Here is a 21,905-nt window from a genome sequence, read left to right as displayed (position 1 = left end):
CCGTAAGTTTGACTTCTTTCTGTTTTGGTTTATCCTTACATTTCTTCAACTTAAGCAAGTACATACACACACGGTATGATCAAAAAATACAGTGAATGTTTAAGTTTTAAAAAATTTATTACAGTGAAAGACACATTGCCATTAATCCCCCTTGCTTCAAACACACTTATCCCATCGTTCTTGTCACTTTCTGAAGCAGTTCTGGAAGTCCTCTTTTGTGAGTGTCTTTAGTTGGGCTGCCATGGCTGCCTCGATGTCCTCAATCAATCCAAACTGTTTACCTTTCATGCTCATTTTGACTTTGGGGAAGAGCCAGATAGTCACGTGGTGCGAGACCCTGTGAATAAGGTGAATGAGGACACACCATAATGTTTTTATTTCACAGAAATTGCCATATACCAGAAGCGATGTGTGACACGGAGCTTTTTCGTTGTGATCACAAAATATGGTGAATGCTGCTGCTGAGTGCCATCCAAGGGATCTCCAATACGGGAAGTGGCGCGTCAAACCTTAGTAACAGTGTGTGACAAGTTTCAACTTGTTCGGTACAGTCAGTCGGGTATGAGCTACAGTTGATAGAAAGTGTGTTATAAAGTGTGCCATAAATCATCCTCCATCATGAAAGGCTCTGTGTCACACATCGCTTCTGGTACAGCAATTTCTGTCAAATAAAAACATTACGGTGTGTCCTCATCCACCTCATTCACTGGATCTGGCACCATGTGACTTCTGGCTCTTCCCCAAAGTTAAATGATTCAGGACATCCAGGCAGCCACGACAGCTCAACTAAAGACACCCATGAACGAGGACTTCCAGAACTGCTTCAGAAAGTGGCAAGAATGATGGGATAAGTGTGGTCAAAGTGAGGGGGAGTATTTTGAGAGGGATTAATCGGAATGTGTCTTTTATCACAATAATTTTTTTAAATTTAAACGTTCACCATATTGTTTGATCACACTTCATACATTTATAAAGGTGTATCCTTCCCTTCTTGGATAAAGGACAGCGTACTCTACACATTTTCTCCATCTTGCTTCTTTATTTATGTTATATCCTGGAAATCACTCCACAGGAGTGAATAGATATTCCTTGTTCCTTTTTTTACATCTGTACACACTCCATTGTGTGAATCTCCCATAGTTTAGTCCACCTGTTCCCTAGTGAAGACATTTTTGTTGTCTCCAATCTTTTACCGTAACAAACATTTCTGCAGTGAATAGCTTTGTGCATACATCTTTTCATATTTGCACATATAACTTTGGAATAGATTCTTAGAAATGAGATTTCTGGGTCAAAAGATGAATGTGTATATAATTTTGCTACTATGGCCAAATACCCCGATTATATGTTCTTTTTAATTTTTTACCGAGAAATAAATTTACATGATTCAAACACATGTAAAAAGATAAGTGTATAGCAGCAATCCTCCATCCCCCCCAGTACCTCATCTGCCTGGTTCTATTTCACACAACCCCAAAACTCTCCACACTCCAGGTAACTAACCACTGTTGTTAATTTCTTACATAGCCTTCCAGGATATTCTACGTGAATCCATCCAAATGCAGAGAGACAGCAGAGATAGAGAGGGAAAGACAAAGAGAGTGGGAAAGAGAATTTCCCTTACTTTTTCTTTAACTCCAGTAGCTAGCAGGCCATATATACCATCCCAACCCTGTAATGTACTGCTTCTTTCTACCAGGTAGCTCTGACTGGCCTGTATAATAGCCGAAGGCTCAGAGACGTTGAGTGACTTTCCCAGGGTCACACAGTAAGTGGCAGAACGAGGTTCTCTCCTACTTTGGCTGCACATTCTGCCCTCCCTACACACATGCATACCACACACCACCTGTGCTGATAGGGTTGCCTTCTTGGGCCTCTGCCCTCTCAAAGGGAGTTGACTGTCCCAGAATCTACGTCTGATGCTCCTCCCCTAGCACACACCCAGTCACGCAGCTCACCCAGGCCCAGGCAGCCCAGTCTGCTTAGAACCCAAGACCGAGGACCTAACAGAGTAAATCCACACTGACCCCAAGTGACAAGGACATCACAGAGCTGGCCAGGAGGACCCGTGACACTCAGCTGGCACCAGTGTGCACCTCAGGAGGCCATGGTCTTCATCAGAGGTCTTGGGTCCACAAATCTGAAGCCAGTGGTGGGCCTTCGTGCAAGTTACTCAGCCGTCCCAAACCTCAGTTCCTTTTCTGTAACAGCATAGGACAATGGTCCCCATCCAGTCCTCACTGTGATGTTAGAATGGAACTGGTCGGTGACGGGCGTAACCCAGTGCCAGGCACACAGTAGGACCTCAATAGATGGGAGCCCTGTTGTGTACTTGCTGGAGCCCTGAGTTTCCATCCCATACAGGCTCAGAGTCTGGCTCCTTTCAGGCAATAGAAGGTGCACAAAGCAATTCTGTTGTCTTCCTGGCCCCAAGGAGAGGTCTCTTAACCCTAAGCCTCCTTCTCTTCAGATGCAGCTAGAGAAGGACAAGTGGCTCGAATCCCATAGTAAATATTTTGACTCAACCACAGTCCTGCCGCCATCTTGGGCTCCAGGCCTAGGGCTGAAGGATGGTGAAGGCTTTGCCCTGACTCCACAGACCACACTGCCAGTCCACTGCGCACTTCTTCTGGGCCATTTTTAATGCAGTTCCCCGTGATACTGTTCTAAAGCACCTACAAAGACTCTCTTTGTCCTACCTATTTTTAAAGTGGCAGAAAGTGTAATTGACCGACACCCAATAAAATAATATTTACCCGGATTTTTGCACTTGCTGGGGAACGCACCACACAATTAATTCTAACGGTGTAATTAATTCAAATTTGCATTAATTACATTAAATTAAAACAAACTTGTTTCTTCATCTACTCCAAAGAAGTTCGGCAATTTAATTGCTATGAAACAAGATAACTGAAAATAAGGAGGATATTTAACATACTTATTAAATGCCACTTAGTAATTCTGATTAGTATTTTTAGGGTCTAATTAGTGTCTAATTAACTTGCTATAGGCTATCTTTTCACAATACCCATTAAATTTCAAAACACTCTTTATAAACACGCGGCCATGAAAGGAGAAGATTAAGCATTGTGATAGGCATGAGTTAATCAGGAGACATCACACAGTATTGTTTATAAATATCCATGCTTACGAAAACTCATCAAGTGTTGCTTTTCACCATTAATTGCTATTTAACCAACTTCCAATAAATGAGGAAATCTCTGGGACCAGCTGTCATTGTTGGTGACAGATGAAGGACCCAGAAAACAGGAGGGTGAGGTGAGGGGTCAAGAGGTGAGAAGAAGAGGAAGGGAAGGCAGGAAGCTTACGCAGTTACGAGTGGTGCGTGTAGAGGGGAGATTAGACAACAAGCAATGTTGGATTTCCTGACAGGGCTTTCTTGCCGAAGCTCCAACTCTAGGTGATACTTAAAATTGAAATCCCAACTTGGAACCAATTTAAAAGCATAAGACTTATCCACTCACCAAAGTCCCAGCCCTATGGGAGAACGCCAAGGGAGAAGCCGCCGCAGCCCAGACGGAGAAAAATGTAAGAGGCCAGGTGTTAGAATCAGAGACCCTCAGCTTCCTACTACCGTGTTTCCCCGAAAATAAGACCAGGTTTTACATTAAGTGTTGCTCCAAAAGACACATTAGGGCTTATGTTCAGGGGATGTCATCCTGAAAAATCATGCTAGGGCTTATTTTCGGGTTAGGTCTTATTTTGGGGGAAACACGGTACCTGTGTGATGTAGAATAAGTCACTCAGCCTCTTTGAGCCTCAGTTTCCTCATCTGTTGTAAAACAGGGCTGACGTCAGGGTGTCCAACCTGTGCTCAGGGCTGCACACTCAAAAGGACCTCATGCTTGATTAAATTCTCTGCTGCCGTCGTCTTGAAATTCATGATCGTTTTTGCACAAGGAGGCCCTCCATGTTCATTGTGCACCAGACCGTGCAAATTATGTCACCGATCTTGGTAAAACACTTCCCTTGTGGGGTCGCTGTGGGGATCCAGTGAGAGGTGAGTCACGGAAAGGCCCCAGCATGATGGCTCGCAGCCACGGAGTGAGCGGAGCTGCGTACCAAAGTGAGCTCCCTCGAGGACAGGTGCCCCACTCCCTGCAGGAGGGTCATCAGGGACCTGGGCTCCTGGACACGCTCTGTCCATTGGCACCACCTGCCTGAGAGCACATGGCCTCTTCTGGAATATTCTTCCTGCCCTACCTGAATTGCTTGCCGGGCTCTCCGCAGCTGATCGCCTGGGAGCCCGAGCAGGAAGAGGAGGTTACCATGGTAACTGCCCGGCCCAACTTTCAAGACAGCATCCATGTGGGCTTCGTGTCTGGCCTGAAGAAGTTCACCGAGTACTTCACCTCCGTGCTGTGCTTCACCACTCCCGGAGACGGGCCTCGCAGCACCCCCCAGCTGGTGCGCACCCATGAGGATGGTAGGCAACACTCAGCCCTGTAGTCTCTGCCCCCACCCACGCACCCACTGAAGGGCCAGGCTGGGCACTCCAGACCTAGGGCGGTCCTGGTCTAGCCTCTCTTCCTGGGGTACCCCTGGAATACCGTGGGCTGTCTTGCAGACAGTGGTCTCTCTCTAGTTCTAACTGACATTGGATGGGGTGGGGGTCCTTTTGGGGGACAGTGCCTGGGCCTGTGGGACACCTGAGCTTCAGTGAAATCCTGGACACCTCGCTGAAGGTCAGCTGGCAAGAGCCGGGGGAGAAGAATGGCATCCTCACAGGTAGGTACTGCGGAGTCACTGAGCCGGGGGGAGGAAGAGGTCATCTAGTCCATCCCCCTGCCTTCAACCTAGCATCCATCCAAAGCCTCCCGGCAGCCACTGTTTTTTAGAAAGTACTCAGAGAAGGCTCTCGGCCCCTCCACTCCATAACACATCCCAGGTCTTCAGCCACGGGCTTCAAGTTTCCGCCACAATCACTTGCTCTCCCTCCTGCAATCCCCACCCAACGAATGGAGGCATCCGACCAAGGGTACACCTGGGGCCCAGGCACGATGCTTCCACCTCCCTGCCCCAAAGCTCCCAATGTGTATCTAACCGGCAGAATAGTGAAGAAGGGAAAAGCAGAGCAGAAGGGCCAAGGCCAGCTTACGGCCACAGCCAAGCTCATGCCACAACTGGGATCTCCCCAGGGTACCGCATCTCCTGGGAGGGGTATAACCGAACCAACACCCGCGTGACACACTACCTGCCCAACGTGACCCTGGAGTACCGCGTCACGGGCCTCACTGCGCTCACCACCTACACCATCGAGGTGGCCTCCATGACCTCCAGGGGCCAGGGCCAGGTGTCAGCCTCTACCATCTCCTCCGGGGTGCCTCCAGGTAGGTCCCTTCTCTTTCAGGAACGTTGGCTTTCTTCCCACAGAGCTCTCCCTTCCCTCGGGTTCGTGGCCCCTTGGGGCCTCCCCAGAGCAGGATGCTTGACTCGGTGGGCTCACGGCTTCTTCCTGCCATGGCTCTCGGAAAAGCACGGGTCCCTACAGGACCTCACCTGTCTCATTCACCCACTGTCCTTCCCTCCACTTCCCCATCCACACCAGGCAGCGGTACCTGTGATGCAGGGGAAGTCTCACTGTCACCCAGAGGCCCAAATAGGATTCCAACCAGTGGAAGTGGGGGTTGGGGAGGGGGTCAGAGCAGGGTGGGAATAATCTTAAACCCGGCATGAAGAGCAAGCTGAGCTCTGCTCTCAACTCTAACTTCTGCGAAGCTCTGCAACCTTAAGCAAGCCATGTCCCCTCTGTGCCTCAGTTTCCCCATCTGTATGCATGGGGAGATAGATTAGATCACCACCTCCCCACGGTCCTGTCTGGATCCGTGAGGCTGTGCTTGTGGGACCTGGCGAGAATCCTCAACCTGCCCACTGAGGTGGCTGAGGTCCCCAAGCTTTAGTCAACCCCACGTGATAATACCTGGAGCACTGACCAGTGTTTCTGTACTGCTCACGAAGCTCGGAGCTAAGTGCTTTGTGTACATCAACTCATTTAACCCCTGAGGTAGGTGGTATTATTATCATCTCCATTTACTGAGGAGGACCCTGTGGCACAGAGAGGTTAGGCAACTTGCCCAAGATACCAGCTTGGAAGCAGTGGAGTTGTAGTCCAGCTCCGATGGCCCGACTCTGGGATCTTGTACTCTTCCTGTTCACTCTGAACCCCAAGGTTCTTGGTCAGAAAACAGGGGCTGCCTCCTGCCCCCACCCCTCCGTCTCGTCTCCCTGAGCCAGTATTGGGTTTGGGAGGGGTGTAATGGAGTTTGTGTAGATGGAGAGGACTGATAACTTCGCTTCCTTTCTGAGCCCAGCTTGTTTTATGCGGCGTCTGTGAGCATCTCACGCACACCCAGGCCCTAGGAGAGGAAGCCCTTGTGTGCCCAGCCTCTGTTTCCTGGCCCTGGGAGCCTCCCCTGGGCCCTGGGAGGACCTCTCCACCCCTAAGCCTATCTCAGGCCCCTGGTAGGAATGCTGCGAGCTGTGGGTACAGAGACGAGAACTGTGTTGGTTGGGTGAGGCCAGGTTTCTAGGAAAAGTGTGAGTGCCCAGAGAGTCCTGTTCCACGTAGAAGGATGTCCTTCTCAGGCCACCACCTTTCCCACCCTGTCTTCCTTTTCCAGAACTACCAGGGGCCCCCACCAATCTGGGCATTTCCAATATTGGCCCCCGCTCCGTGACCTTGCAGTTCAGGCCAGGCTACGATGGGAAAACCTCCATCTCCCGCTGGCTGGTGGAGGCCCAGGTAAGGCCCGTCGGAGGGGAACTCTGGAGCCCAGGCGGCCCACTTCCAGCTTTGCACCTGCCCATCTCTTGGGTGCAAAATCGTGTGTGTTTACATCTGTGTGAATTTTCACATGCAATAATCAAGTGGCCAAACGCAGAAAAATGCCCGTGTTTCCAATACTGTCTCCACCTCTATCTCTCTCTCACCTGTACACACACACACACACACACACACACACACGTGTGCACACGCACACCAACCCCCTCGGGTCAGGATGCTGACTGGCTGCCCGAAAAAAATATTGATAACTAGCCCATCCCCTCACTTCTCTCCGTTTTGGCAGCCATTGGCCTGTTCTGTGTGTCTGCGGGTCTGTTCCTGTTTTGTTTATTCATTTGTTTGGTTTTTTAGATTCCACATATAAGTGCACTCGTTTGGTATTTGTCTTTCTCTGTCTGACTTATTTCAGTTAACGTAATAGCCTCTAGGTCCATCCATGTTGTCACAAATAGCAAGATTTCATTCTTTTTCATGGCCGAGTACTATTCCATTGTATATATGAACCACCTCTTCTTTATCCACTCATCTATTGAGGGACAATCTAGATTGATTACATATCTTGGCTATTACTGGTGAAACCGCAGTAAACAGAGGGGTGCATATATCTTTTCAAATTAGTGTTTTGTGTTTCTTCGGCTAAATACCCAGGAGTGGAATTGCGGGGTCATAATGTAGTTCTATTATTAATTTTTTGAGGAACCTCCGTACTGTTTTCCATGGTGGCTGCACCAATTTGCAATCCCAGCAACAGTGCACGAGGGTTCCCTTTTCATCACATCCTCGCCAACACTTGTTTGTTAATTTATCGATGCGAGGCCTACAGCCCTTTAAACCTGTGAGTCTCAGCCGTGGCTGCACCAGAGGGGCCTTCAGACGTTCCGGTGCCTGGTCCCACGCCCAGAAATCCTATTTCTGATTTAGCTGGAGGTTTAGAAGCGTAGCCGGGTATCCAGAAGGATCACCTGGGAGCTCGTTGAACACAGGTTCCTGGGCTCCGGCCTCAGGCGATCCACCTGTTCTAGGATGGGGCGCAGAAGTGAGTTTATGACAGACTATGACGCAGGAGGGCTCCGGGCCACACAGAAAGTCATGTTGAAGGACCTGGAAAGATGGCGGCCCCATCTGGTTCCCACCAGCTGAGCCCTGGGGTTTGAGTCCAGGCCTTCCCTGGGCAGGGCTTGTTCCTCTGAGAAGCTGGGGCTCAGATCACCCCGTCTCAGGCCCCGTGGCAGGCAGGACCGGTCTAAGGGTGTCTCCCTTCTCCAGGTGGGTGTAGTCGGGGAGGGAGAGGAGTGGCTGCTGATCCACCAGCTCGCCAACGAGCCTGACGCCCGCTCCATGGAAGTACCGGACCTCAACCCCTTCACCTACTACAGGTAATGGGGCAGGAAGCGAGGCGCTGCCCGAACTGGGGCGGGCTTCGGGCCTGGGGCCTGCCCTCACCATCTTGGGGTCCCCTCCCCCCACCAGCTTCCGCATGCGTCAGGTGAACATTGTGGGTACGAGCCCACCCAGCCAGCCTTCTAGAAAGATCCAGACCCTCCAGGCGCCCCCGGACATGGCCCCAGCCAACGTAACCCTGCGCACAGCCAGTGAGACCAGCCTGTGGCTCCGCTGGATGGTGAGGCTACAAGAGGGCAGCGGGGTGGGGTGTCCCCTGGATTCTCGTCCCCTGCAAAGGTCTGATTCCCTCCAAGGGGCCACATCAAAGGGGCAGCCACCGGAATGCCTATTGCTCCCTTGTCTCTTTTTTATGCCTTGCACCTGGGAAGGTGCCTGATAATCAGTCTTAGCCAAATGAACAAATACCCGACGTGAGGAGGAGCCAGGAAAAAAATGTTTGTTGAGCATTGCCCTGTGCCAAGCATTTTGCATTTTCTTCCATTTAATCCTCCCAGTAATCCTGCAAAGGACACATTATTATTCCAATTTACAGCTTTAAAAAACAAAAGAATAAAAAGAAGGCTCAGAGAGGTGAGGAATTCACCCATAGCCACACAGCTCCCAGGGGTGGGTCTGGGATTCAGACGTAAGTTGTTTTACTACACCACATCGGCGTGCAGCGGTGCTTGTGAGATTGAGGAGGAAGTGACAGAGGGGCCGTTCGGTCTCAGACTGTCCCCACAGATCAGGGTTGTCACTATCCCAGGTGACCCTGCACGAGAAAATAATATTAATACTAGTATGCTGATGGCGTCTCTCCCGCCAGGTACTGTTCTGAGTGCTTTATTCAAAGTCAGGTCTTGAACCCTCTCCACAAGCCTGTGACAGCAGAGTAACCTTGGCCCCCTCTTTACTGAGGAAACTGGGGCACAGAGAGATGGAATAACAAGTCCCCCCACGTCCTCCCACACCCTGTAGTTTACAAAAGGGCTCAGATACCCAACCCGGGGAGTCTGGCCCCAACAAGTTACTATCTTAACCACTGGGCCCACTGCCGTCCCATCTTCTGGGGAACAGGAGAGACCGTTTCTCCCCTGGGATGGCATTTCCCGCTATGGATCCCACAAATCAACAATCCAAGAGGTGCTCGGAGCAAATGGGAATTCTTAGACAGACGTGGGAACAACGCCCCATACCCCACGCATTAGAGAAGCGGGGAACACCAGCTTTGGGAAGAGCCTCTCTGACTCTGCTTCCCCAGGCCCATTGGGCCACACAACTCTTTTGTGTTTCCACGTCAGATCTCTCACGAGTTGCAAAACACAACTTGCGAAATGCCACGGTGTGGGTGGGGTTTACAGAAAGCCATGACTGCCTTTCACTTATGTAGACAGCCTGGTAAACATGCGGCGGTACCATCGGCCCTGGACAATCGTTAGTTATTCATTGCAAGTCCCCTCCCCGGGTGGCTGGCACGCACGAACAGAGCTGTGTCTCAGGCCAGCCCCAGGCTTCCAGCCTTGTTACTGTGTGACGGCTGACTTTTCCGCCCCTCCTCTCCCAGGCTCTGCTCCTCTCCCTATAACCTCCCGTATCTCACTTTAAAGTTACCAAATACCAAAGGCTAAAAAGTCTGATCCTGGGGGTGGGGGTGGGGCCTGGAGGGGGAATAAAAGGCACGTGCTACACCATGCAGGGCCCTGGGCATCTCGAGTCCTGCTCAGTGGTACACGGCCCATTACCTTTCCTTAGCAGGTAAGGGAGCGTGCACTCAAGCAAGGCCCATCTCAAGTTTTCAGGCCCATCGATTGCCGTATAATGGGCTCTGGTCTGCTTCACTAAGTGTCTATAGGGGTGGGGCTGGCAAGGAGGGAGGGAGTAGGCAGGAGTGAGGCAGAGGAATAGAAGGAAATGGGTTAGATTTGGGGGGCCTGTGAACCATGGGCTCTTTGGAGTCCGTGGGGAAGCAGAATAGGGGTGAGGGCAGAGGGCTACCCAGCTCCAGCTCTGCCACCTTCAGAGGAGAATCTGAAGGCCGGGCCCTCGGCTTCGACCTGCTTCAGATCACAGGCTTCCCCAACATGCATATACTCAACATTGCCTGAGTTTCTCCAACTGACCTAGAGCCAGAGACCACAGCCCTGTTAGCCTCGTCATCAGACCCAGGAAACGAGTTCATCTTTTCCACTTTGCTGAGATTCAAACACGAAGAAAGAGACTGAAAATGCAGGAAGAGAGACTGAGGTCTGCTGGACAGGACTTCCTGCCAGTGACTTGTGCCCCATCCATGTGCTAGGTCCCATCTCCCCATGCTGGCTTCTCCAAGGCAGGCATGAACCGAGACCAGGCATGTTGTAGGGAATTAAATAAGTACCTCTTGGCAGCCTTAGTGCGGGAGTTAAGTGGTGAACACAGCCAGGGCCAGAGGTGCTGTGCTCATCGGTGTGTAGGACAGACAGCTTTGTGGGTCTATCCCTGGATCTGACTCCCTTGGCAGGGTGGTAAGTGTGTCATGTGCACAATAAAGAATGGACGCCGCCTCTCCTCGGAGCGTGGCATGGAGAGACAGGGAGATGGGGAGCTGTCAGAAAAACAGTTTCACAGTCTAAGCCATATCCAGGTTAGAGCACCAGGTTGGATGGTTGGCTGAGTAATCCTGAAGGCTCCCTGGAAGAGGCGGCAGGAGTCAGGCAGTTCTTCCTACAGCCTGGCCTCACAGCAGTTCTGCCCACCCCGCCCTGCTGCAGCCTCTCCCGGAGATGGAATACAATGGGAGCCCCGAGTCGGTGGGCTACAAGATTAAATACAGCCGGGCAGACGGCCGCGGCAAGACGCTGAGCCACGTGGTCCAGGACCGCGTGGAACGGGAATACACCATTGAGGACCTGGAAGAGTGGACGGAGTACCGTGTCCAGGTGCAGGCCTTCAACGCCATCGGGAGCGGGCCCTGGAGCCAGATGGTGATGAGCAGGACTCGGGAGTCAGGTGCTGTCCCCTGGAGCCAGCCACCCCCCACCCTGGGACTTCCCACGGCCCGTGGCTGGGACACCTCTGCCTTTGTCCCTCTGCCCTCAGCACCGTCCAAGGGGGCAAAAGCTGGAGCTATTGTTCCAATGCAGCCTGGGGTCATTGTCCCGTTTGTGAGCTCGTCCCAGCAAAGCACCCTGCCACGGCATCTCTCAGCACCTGATCTTTCCCGCAGCTGTTCCCGCTGCTCCCGCTGTCCCCACCTCGAAGCCCTCACCCTGAACCCTCACACCCAGTGGCTCCTGCAAGAGCCTCAGATGTGGGGGTTGGGTTACCTCTCAGAACATTCCAGAAACACAACCAGCAGCTCACGGGAGCCTGGCAAGGAGTCACCTATAGAATACGAGACCCTGGCCTACAGGCAACCCTCATTCACCCACATGTAGTTTGCCGCTTTGTGACTTTTTCCTGGCACCTTTGAAATGAGGTCCCCCCACACCCTGGTCCCCGCCCCACCCCTCCCTGCTGTGCTGGGCTCATCCTCACGTTAGCCTGAGCAGAGGATGAGGAGGGGGGCTATTCTGAAAAGAAACAGCATCTGTGGCCTCATGGCAGGGAAGCTCTGTATTTGAGGACTGTGCGCCACGCTTCCTTCCCCGGGTCCCACTCCCCTCCCGCCCGTCCACTGTAGGGTCCACTTTGGGTTTTGAGCTCGTTCTCCCCACTGCTTTTCTCCCGCAGTCCCATCCTCTGGCCCCACCAACGTGTCTGCGCTGGCCACCACCTCCAGCAGCATGCTAGTACGCTGGAACGTGGTCCCTGAGGCCGACCGCAACGGGCTCGTGCTGGGCTACAAGGTGAGTCCCGGACCCGAGGACAGGAGGGCACTGCGGCTGTACACTGGATCTGCCCTGTCCTCGTGACGCCCTGGGGCCCAGGTGTCTGCCCTCTGGAGTGGACATGGGGGAACTGTCTGGCTTCCCGTCCACCGGTCACCATGGCAACTAGGCAGTCCTGCCCAGGGTCCAGGGTCTTTGGAGCGGCTCCACCTCCCCCACGAGGCCGCGCTGGGTGTCCCAAGCCTCACTCTCAGTTTCGATGGGCCCAGCTGCAGATTCCATTATCTTCTAGAATTCCTCCCCAAAACCGAGCCTAGCCACGTAGTCCAGCCCTGGCCTGAAGTTGGGAGATGTGACTTGAGGTTCCAATTCTGCCACTATTGTCTGGGTGACCTTCAACAAGTCCCACCCCCTCTCTGGGCCTGTTGTCTCACCTGGGTGCTCTCTAAGGAGCCTTCCAACTCCATATCTGAGTGGGTCCCTGTGTCTACCGCCTTCCTGGGACACTGGCTTTGCTGTTCCCCTTCCGCCCTTTGGGCAGAGCCACTCCAAGGAGCCCAGGTCTGCCCGCTCCGTCATGTCCCCTGCCTCCTGCTCCTGGGGAGGAGACGTAAGGCAGACCCAGGCCGAGGCCCTCATCCTGTGCTGGGCTCTGACAGGTGGTGTATAAGGAGAAGGACTCAGACTCCCAACCCCGAGTCTGGCTGGTGGAAGGGAACTCGTCACGCAGCGTCCAGCTCACAGGCTTGGGCAAGTACGTGCTCTACGAGGTCCAGGTGCTGGCCTTCACACGCGTCGGGGACGGCAGCCCCAGCCACCCTCCCATCCTGGAGCGGACACTGGATGACGGTGAGTTCGAATTCCTGGGAGTCCGGGACCCAGCCTGGCCTTCTGGGGTTACGTTCTGCCCCAAACGGAGCTGTGGCCTCGGGCTTCTCCTGTGAGAAGCTAGTCACTGGGGGCCACCAGCCCCGCAACAGGGGATGCTAATTAGGGACCGTTCATCCCTAAGGAAGGAATGACAACACAGGGGCAGTTTGACATCTGATTCTTGTGTTCTCTGTGGACAAGTGTTCAAAGAGAGACTTTGTAACCATTTTGATTTCACTTTGAGTCAAGGTCTGTGCAAGGAAAAGACTTCATTTCTTTCCTGGGCAGGAGCCTCGGAGCAGCCTCCGGTCCTGTTTGTGACAGAGTAACGCCAGTTGGCCTCATGGCTGCAACAAGGGCTGACTGACAGGTCCTCTGCCTCTTCCACCCTCCCCACACACATACTCACAGACCATCCCCTACAAACATTTGCGGGGTCCAGACAACGATGCAAAAGGAAGCCCAAATACCATATGTCTATATATGCAAGTTATAAATCAAGCTAATGAGCTGTTAAATTAAATATGTTCTATCCTCCTGCCTTGATAAATATATCCTCATATGACCTGGAAAGCCAAGTTCAAGTTGAGAACTCTCAGACTGCTTGGCATTCTGTGTTGGAATGAGGCAGCTCCGGAAGCGTTGCACCCCATCCCCACCCCCTAGCACCTCCCCTCCCCCTCTGCCCTGTTCTCTTCCCGTCTTCTCCAGCCCATGTCCCTCAGTCTCCATCCACATGCCAAAAACAGCTACCCCTTGGCCATCCCTCAGTCTAGAGGCGCAAGTCTAGCAGTGTGGACCTGGGGAACAGGCCCGTGCAGACCCTGGAAGCTTGGGGCTGTCCGGGCGGGAGTTCCAGGATCTCCGGATTCCAGAGTGAGGTCTAGTAAGGGGAGCGGTGCGGGCTCAGGGTGGGCGTGTCCTCTTGCCCCTCGGCCGCCTCATCCCACGGTGAGCAGGAAGTCAGTGTGGTACCTTCTAAAGCACAGACCCAGGGCACGGCCACCTTGCCCACATCTGAAGTCGCGTGCATACGTGTGCACATGTACACGGACACTGAGCTAAAGGAAGCTGGCGCCTTTGTCTCTTCCAGTCCTGCCAAATAAGGCCTATGTTGAAGGTAGAAACCTCACTGAGCTTCTTCGTGTTAGGACACGGTGCCCGGAACAGAGCAGCCTCCGCGGAAGTTTGTGGAGCTGAGTGTCGCCCCACCATGCTGCTCTGCTGGGGCTGCACTGGGCTCAGGGCTGAACAGCTGCTCTGCCGCTCATGTCTCCTTTGTCCCCTCCAGTCCCCGGACCACCCATGGGCATCCTGTTCCCAGAGGTGAGGACCACATCGGTGAGGCTGATCTGGCAGCCCCCTGCTGCCCCCAACGGCATCATTCTGGGTAAGCCCTGGCCACAGGAAGAAGGAGGAGGTGGAAGGTGGAAAGGAGGCTAATTCGGTGTTGGCAGAAGGGAAATTAGGCCCAGGACGTGTCCCCATCTCCTCAAGAATGGTTCTGAGTCTTGTTTCTTCCAGAAATCTCAGTCTGTAAGATTATCAGCTGGAGGGTAGGGGCCCTGCTCAACTCCCTGAAGGACCATTGGTTGGTTTTGTGCCCCCAAGGGCCCCAGGTCCCCCCCCAGTGGCCCTCTGGTAAACAGCTGCTGTTCCTCAGTGTGACCAGGTGAGGGCACACAGGCTATCTCCGCAAAGCCGTGCCCACAGGTGGGAAACAGGAGCTAAGGCACCAGGAGGGATAGTGCCCATCAGAAGCAGTGTTTCATATTCAAGGTTCCTCCCCTAACACACGCACACGCACACACATACACACACGGGAGAAGACCCGGGGTGGGAGTCAGCAGCTGTGTGAACTTGAGCAAGCCAGTTCCCTCCACAGCCTGAGCCTGCTCACCTGGACAGTGACATGTTGGACTCCCTGTGCCTGGCCCAGGCTCTCAGGCCTGTCCTGCAACGCCTGCCCCGGCTGAACGCTCCTCTGAAGACAGACTGGAGGCAGGGAAGGTCAAGCTCTTGGGGCTTAGATCTGGGCTGGAATTCCAGCTCAGTCACTTCCAACCAGGTGGTCTGGCCCGTCCAAGCTTCCCTTTCCTCACCTGAGTCTGAGGTGAAGGGCATCACAGATACTGTGTAGAACGTGCCTGTCCGTGCCCCCCCATCACAGCCCCCAAGGGGCAGCTGATGCAAGAGCGACCAAGAGAGCTTCAAGTCATCGGACCGCAGACATTGTGGCCGAGGAAGGAATGCCCCTTTCTCGGGCTCTGGGGGCAGCTTGCACTACTTCTCAGCGTGGCCCGTTTCCTTCCTTCCCCCAGCTTACCAGATCACACACCGGCTCAATGCCACCACAGCCAATACTGCCACCGTGGAAGTACTACCACCCAGCGCCCGCCAGTATACGGCCACCGGCCTCAAGCCAGAGTCTGTCTACCTGTTCCGCATCACGGCCCAGACCCGCAAGGGCTGGGGAGAGGCCACCGAGGCCTTGGTGGTGACCACGGAGAAGAGAGGTGACTACCCACTGGGGCTGGGGAGGCCTGACGGGCAGCCGAGGGGCCCCCACCCCATCCAGGTGCTCAAATCCTCTCCTAGTGGACGGCTCGGGTCAGCTACTTAGGACCCACAGGTCTGGAGTGGAAAGTGGGCTCGCATCCCTGAGTGTCACGGTCAGTGGGGGCTCTCGTAGACCCAGAGCTGAGCTGGGAGTTCCCCAAGGATCCTGCTCTGCCCCTGCTCCCCATTATCTAAAGCGCAGGATGGTGAGACCCTCTTCCAAGAGCATGTCCAGTTGGGTGGAGGATGGGCTGCTGCCCGGAGTCCTGCTGCCCCAAGCCAGCATCTCACCCAAGATTGGGTTCCCCAGAAATAGTCCTGAGACCCAGATTCCTGTGAACGTGATTAATTAGACAGTGTTCCCAGGAAAAACCAGAAGGGCAGTGGTTCTCAACAGGGGGCTCCTATGCCCCCCAGGGGACGTTGGGCAATGTCTGGAGACATTTGGTTGTCACAATTAGGAGGGAGGTGTTACTAGCATCTAGTTGGTAGAGGCCACGATTCTGCTACTCATCCTGCAGTGCCCAGGACCTGCCCCCATGGCACAGAGCCCTGCACCCCACGTGCCAAAGTGCTGACCGCCGGTGGTGGAGCCGGGGGTGGGGGTGGGGGGGGGGACCCGTGAGGAGGAAGCCAAGCTCACGCAGGGTCTGAAGCTGTGTCCCACAACCATGGACAGGGGACCGCGTGGGGCCCATGGCAGCATTTGGCAGGCAGGGGAAAGGAGCTGGGGTGCTCGTACCTCCTCACTGTCAGCCTCTGGCCGGGCTGCCCTCGGGAGGTGTAAATTCCCAGCAGCCTGAGGACGAGCCGTTGACCAGGAGCCAGGGGTACTGGCAGGTGGGACCTGTGTGCATGGCAATGGGCCAGGCAGGGGCGTCGGGCCTGAGCCCACACCTCCTTCCCCTCCTTGAGAAAGCGCACCCCTCTACCCCACGGGCTGACCTGCTCTTCCCCTCTCCCACGCCCCCAGACCGCCCGCAGCCCCCCAGCAAGCCAGTGGTACAGCAGGAGGATGTGAAGGCACGCAGCGTGCTGCTGTCCTGGGAGCCGGGGAGCGACGGGCTGTCCCCCGTGCGCTACTACACCATCCAGACCCGGGAGCTGCCCAGCGGCCGGTGGGCGCTGCACTCGGCCTCCGTGAGCCACAACGCCTCCGCCTTCGTGGTGGACAGGTGAGTCTGCCAGCATCTCCGCCCTGCCCCTCTAGCCTGGTGGCACCAGTCCTGGGGACGGGCTCCTGGAGCCTGCCCAGCCCAGGTCTCCACAGCCCTTGTGCCCCAGGAGCTCCCCGCGCATGCTCAGTCCCTGCAGCTGTCCTCCCTGCCCTCCCACTCTCTCTGGAGCCCTGTTCCAGCTGCCTCTTAATTATCTGTTTCTGGAGCCTAGAAGCCCCCTACGTGAAGCCCTCACCATCCTTCATTAGCGATGCCTCCCAGCTAGGCGGCATCTTTAATAGGAGACTGGAGCTTCCCTTCGAAATTCTGGCTTCAATTTAATTCCTAGTGGGTCGTATTTTTTATATTCCAATTGACGTGACCAAGAGTTTTGAGCAATACTTGCCTCCTCACCCCCCACCCCCAGTAAATCAAAAAGGAAGCCGTTTGCCTGGAGAGGAAATGCGGCTCATAGAGATGAAGTGTGGTTAACTCTTGAGAACCTCGACCCTTCCTAAATGTGCTAAATTCGAGAAAGGGATGGCAGTACCGGGAGGGGGTGTTTCGTCAGAGGGGGATTTGTTGACGCTCACATAGCTGCATGTTCTTCTAAGGTAGGAAACACGCAGACATTTCCTCCCAGGGACCTATGGCTTAAAATGGAGCTAACGGTGTGGCCACACCCCAAGGTGGCATGGTCGAGGGGCCCTGGGCCCTGTTTGTCCCCATCGTAGCAGACTTTCCTGCTGAGCCTCGGTGTTCCTGTCTGTTCAGTGGACTGTGGGCAGCCCCAGCTCACCCCGTTCCCCTGGCAGAGATGGCGGGGCAAGGCCGTTAGGGGATACCGATGTTCTTTGAACCCCACCCCCCTCTAGGCTCAAGCCTTTCACGTCCTACAAGTTTCGCGTGAAGGCGACCAATGACATTGGGGACAGCCAGTTCAGCGAGGAGTCAGAACCACTGACCACCCTGCAGGCCGGTCAGTGCCCCCGCTTCAATGTCTTTCTCTTGGTCCACCGTGTACTTCCTGAGCATGAGGCAATCTCTTCTGGGGGGTAGGGCCTCCAGCAATGGGAGGGGCATACGCCTGCGGGCCCTTTGTCTGGCGTCCTGGGCAGAGCCCCAGGGAGCTTTGGGCCAGAGAGGTCTTTGCCATGGGCTTGGCACCCACACCCAGCCTGGCATCTTAGCGTGTTTCTTTTCTGATGTCCCCCAAGCTGGTGGCTGGCCCCAGAAAACCAGTGAATAGCAGTGGGGGAGCCTTAGCGTAATAGCCCCCGGAGCAGAGGAGGGGGCTCTGGGCGCGTGGGTTTGGGCTGGGGTCAGGGTACTAGGCCCTCTCTCCCTCCACCCCAACCCTTTGTTCTGCAGAGGTTGGGCTGGTTGGGCATGGAGGGTGATTTAAGCTGGGGCTGCCCACAGCCCAGTGTCCGCAGAATCTGGTCCCTGTGGCCTCCCAGGGGGCCTAAGGGCCAGCCTCCAGAGCTCTCCTGTCTGCCTCTCTCCCCAGCTCCCGACGAAGCGCCCACCATTATCTCGGTGACACCTCACACCACCACGTCCGTGCTGATCAGATGGCAGGTATGGCCTGGCAGGCAGGGAGGGCCTGTGTCCCAGGAGGCCTCAGACACACTGTGGTGGGACCAGAAAACCAACAGCCCCCACCAGGGCTGGAACATTCCAGACACATGCACAGATACGCACGTGCACACACATGGACACGTGTGCACAAGCACAGACCCACATGTGTGTATGCACGGACACGTGTGTACGTGCACGTACCCGCCCCTCATTCCACGCTGGATAATGAGATCAGCCGATGCTCCTACAGTCTCTGCAGAGGAGGAGCCAGACTCGGGCTGTGACGAGCTTGCCCCAGGTCACACAGCCAGCCAGGGGTAGGGGCAGGTACCGTGGCCTTCGGTCTGTTGCATGTTCAGACAGAAACGTGCTCCGGGCTCTCAGAAACCCAGCCCCTCTGTCCGTGAACAGGTTCCTTATAAAGACCAAACACAGGTGTTCATGCCTGACCTGTGCCCAGGCAGGGCTACTGGCCCATCCAGGTACAGAGGACCCTTCCTGCACACCTCCTCCGCTGCCTGCTCTTTGATGGGCACTGCCATCCTGCAAGGCCCGGGAAAGAGCAGGGTGTGTCTCAGAGACCAGTCCACCATGCGTGCCTGCAGGACCCTCCTGTCCTCTCTGAGATCCAGCGTTTGGACTTGATGAGTCACCACGGGGTCCCCAGAGTGGCAAACTCCTGTCTCCACTTCTCAGGCTCAAAGGGCAGGCACCAACCTTTGCCCACCTGCAGCCCCCCTGAAGGGAAAACAAGAAGGGACCCCTAGCCCTCCCCCAGCCTAAGGCCTCATGGAGGAGGGCATCCTTCAAATGACAATGACCTAGTACAATGGGGAGCCAGGAGAGGCTGGAGCAGACCAGGGCCTTCGCAGCAAAGGGGGCCACTAGGTGCCCACAGCCGCCGGGGATGCAATTAAGGAGCAAATGAAAGGTTAGATTGTTCCAGCAGGATTTTTAAAAGAGGTATCATTAAAAGTAGCTTCTACCTTCTCCAGAAGCCTGTTCCCCAACTCAGCTGTGCAGGGGAGTGGAAAGCAAAGGAGAAAACGATAATAAAGGCAGAGTGGGCAGCGGTGCATGCAGGCACACCTGCCCTTGTTCCAGCAAGAGAGCAGGGAGAGGACCCTGGGCTCACAGGAAGCTCCAGGAAATGTTGGCCAGGTTGTAGGCAGAGGAATCAGCAGGCTGAGTGGGGCTGGTGATGGTGTCAGGGAGTTGTAGGCCAGGACCAGCTCGATGAGAAGAGCCAGGGTCAGGTGGGGGCCCCAAGCATGCTTTGTGACCTTGGGCACGTCCCCTCACTGAGCCTCACTTTCCCGCTCTGTTAAATGGGACGGCACGATGAGTCCTGTCCTTCCCTGCCTCACAGGGCGTGCTGCAGGGATGAAATAACCTCATTGGGATGCTTTGTAGATCAGAAAATGCTCAATGTCGTTTCGGTTCCTTTCCCTGGTGGAGACTCAGTCTGCTCTGTGGCCACAGGAAGCAGGACGGGGAGGGAGAGATGCCGAGTGGAGGCGTAAGCATGGTGGTTCCAGCCCCTCTCCCTTTCCCACTCCCCCCTGCAGTCACCAGCCGAGGACAAGATCCACGGCATCCTCCTGGGCTTTCGGATTCGATACCGGGAACTGGTCTACGATGGGCTGAGGGGTTTCACGCTGCGAGGCATCAACAACCCAGGGGCCAAGTGGGCAGAGCTGACCTGTGAGTGACACTCGGCCGGAGTTGGGGGAGGGTGGGCTGGGTGCACTCACCTCCCTGCCTGGAGTCTCAACTTCCTGGGACCCCTCTACCCTGAAACCCTGCTGTCCACCCCTGTGTGTGCCTCTCACCCTGTCCCCTCCAGTCACTGAGCGAGTAGTTATTTATTGAGCCCATTCTATTGTACATGCCCCAGACACAGTGAACAAGACAAACGGGGTACCTGCCCTCTGAGCTCGCAGCCTGGGGGAGGAGCCAAGAACTAAAGCCTGAGATAGATGGCTGAGACTGTTGGCATGACCCCTATGGAGGACGAATTCCAGGACAGCCTGGAAAGGCTTCCCTGGGGCATGGTGGGGCATGGTGCTGACACTGATGGAGATTCCATGTCAACCAGCCCAACGGGAAGGAGAGAGCCCAGCATGTGCAAAGGGCCTGAGGTGGGAAGGAGGACCAAAACCCAAGCCTGGTCATGTCCCGAGGACAGCAGTCTGACTCCTTCTGGTCTCTGGGGAGGTCGCTGTTCTGCTCTGGAATTCTCAGAACCCCGCCTCCCTCTAGGGCAGGTGGAAATTCCAGGGAGAGTCACAAACAAGGGAATGACCTGTTGCCCTTTAGGGTTAAGAGGGTTACTTTGGTGGCCTGATGGCTGGCGATGGGGTTCAGAGGCAGGAAGGCCAGTTAGAGGCTAATCTAGTAATGTAGGTAAGAGCGTGAGGTTGGAGCCACGATGTCAGGTTAGGGTGGAACTGAGGACCCGTAGAGGAGATGATGTGTTGCAGCCCCCATGAATGACTCATGTTGGGGACAAAGGGGCAGGTGGGAGAGGCAGGAGTCCAGAGGACTTGGGTACCCAGGTAGATGGTGACCACTCACCAAAACAGAGACTTGCAGGAGGGAAGGAGCCGTTTAACACCGTCTCCATGTTGTTGTTTTCTCCCATGAGTCCCCTAAACCTTTTGTGCCTTGTCTTCTAGCGAGAATTAGCAGACGACAAAATGATGGAACGCATAGCCAAGGCACGTTAATAGGAAAACTCGGAAGTAGCGACTCCAACCGCTTGCGTTACTTTATTTATTTATTTGGCAGACATGTGCTTGCAGTTGTGATTTTAAATTGCCTGTGTATAATAATACGGTCATATTTTCTGGTAGGAAAATAGTTTCTGGTTCATAGGGGGAAATTAACGACACCACTATTTCATGGTGATTCTATAGGCATTTTGCCTTAGGCAGGGGAGCGAGTTGGGCCCGAGAACATCTACCAGAGCTGTCCCAGGCATGCCGAGCTCCAAGGGGGCCCAAGGGACTCCCGATGTCCTGTGACCTCACACCAGTGCGCACTGGGGTGGGCCAGCACTGTCCCGGGAGCTGCCTCCTTGCCCTCCCTCCTGCCCGGGCTCCTCACGCAGCCTGTGTGTAGTTCTCTCCCGCCCCACCCCCCCACCGGGGTGTTCGTGGAGGGGGCGTGTACTAACCTCCTCTGTCTGCTGTCTCCCTCTGGCCCCCCTGCCTCCCCCCCTGGTAGCCTTGTTCTCCATGCGGAACCTGACCCGGCCCAGCCTCACGCAGTACGAGCTGGACAGTAAGTCTCCCTGCACGGTGGCTCCATCCGGGGCCCACCCCCTCCACAGGGACGGGGAGCGGGGCTTCTGAGGACACCTGACCACAGGCCGCAGGGTGTGCCCACCTCCATCTGCTTGAAGAATGGGCCCCCTCTTAGCACATGTGACTTTACCGAAACACACAAAACTGTAGGGACAGTCTCCTCCAGGCCACTGTCGTCCGTGGGGTGCAGAATGGAAAAGGAACAGGCTCTGTCTTGTGCTCTGGGTTGGGGGACGCCGACAAGGGGCTCCATGGTAGGAGTGGCCGGTTCGATGGGCAGGCGTCCATGTCACTGCCACCCGGTCGGGCCGGTCAAAGGCATTTTCGGCACAGTTCTGTCTTCCAGACGCAGGCCCGTCCCCATCTTCCCTCAGGGACCAGGAAACATTCCTGCCGGATGCCGGGCCCCAGCCCTTGTTCTGCTTCTAAAGTCCCA

At 55.0% G+C, this 21,905-nt stretch overlaps 1 protein-coding gene across 2 annotated transcripts in view; it reads left to right on the top strand.

The window, feature by feature from the left end:
- The window catches only part of SDK2 (sidekick cell adhesion molecule 2), a 245,641-nt gene that overhangs the window by 190,883 nt on the left and 32,853 nt on the right, over positions 1 to 21,905 (top strand). The window contains exons 19-34 of one of the 2 annotated variants that reach the window (XM_081029412.1): positions 4,252 to 4,447; positions 4,651 to 4,749; positions 5,160 to 5,351; positions 6,642 to 6,763; positions 8,072 to 8,181; positions 8,276 to 8,426; positions 10,936 to 11,173; positions 11,897 to 12,012; positions 12,654 to 12,843; positions 14,156 to 14,254; positions 15,186 to 15,380; positions 16,397 to 16,598; positions 17,456 to 17,559; positions 18,091 to 18,161; positions 19,730 to 19,865; positions 21,390 to 21,446. In XM_081029412.1, the coding sequence (XP_080885538.1) occupies positions 4,252 to 4,447; positions 4,651 to 4,749; positions 5,160 to 5,351; positions 6,642 to 6,763; positions 8,072 to 8,181; positions 8,276 to 8,426; positions 10,936 to 11,173; positions 11,897 to 12,012; positions 12,654 to 12,843; positions 14,156 to 14,254; positions 15,186 to 15,380; positions 16,397 to 16,598; positions 17,456 to 17,559; positions 18,091 to 18,161; positions 19,730 to 19,865; positions 21,390 to 21,446 (2,278 nt within the window). The remainder of the gene's footprint in view (positions 1 to 4,251; positions 4,448 to 4,650; positions 4,750 to 5,159; positions 5,352 to 6,641; positions 6,764 to 8,071; positions 8,182 to 8,275; positions 8,427 to 10,935; positions 11,174 to 11,896; positions 12,013 to 12,653; positions 12,844 to 14,155; positions 14,255 to 15,185; positions 15,381 to 16,396; positions 16,599 to 17,455; positions 17,560 to 18,090; positions 18,162 to 19,729; positions 19,866 to 21,389; positions 21,447 to 21,905) is intronic. The other variant, XM_081029413.1, reaches the window with a different exon arrangement.

The sequence above is a fragment of the Rhinolophus hipposideros genome (genome assembly GCF_964194185.1).
Source record: "Rhinolophus hipposideros genome assembly, chromosome: 20".
In the NCBI taxonomy this organism is placed as follows: Eukaryota; Metazoa; Chordata; class Mammalia; order Chiroptera; family Rhinolophidae; genus Rhinolophus; species Rhinolophus hipposideros.
This window is presented reverse-complemented; position numbering and strand designations above follow the sequence as displayed.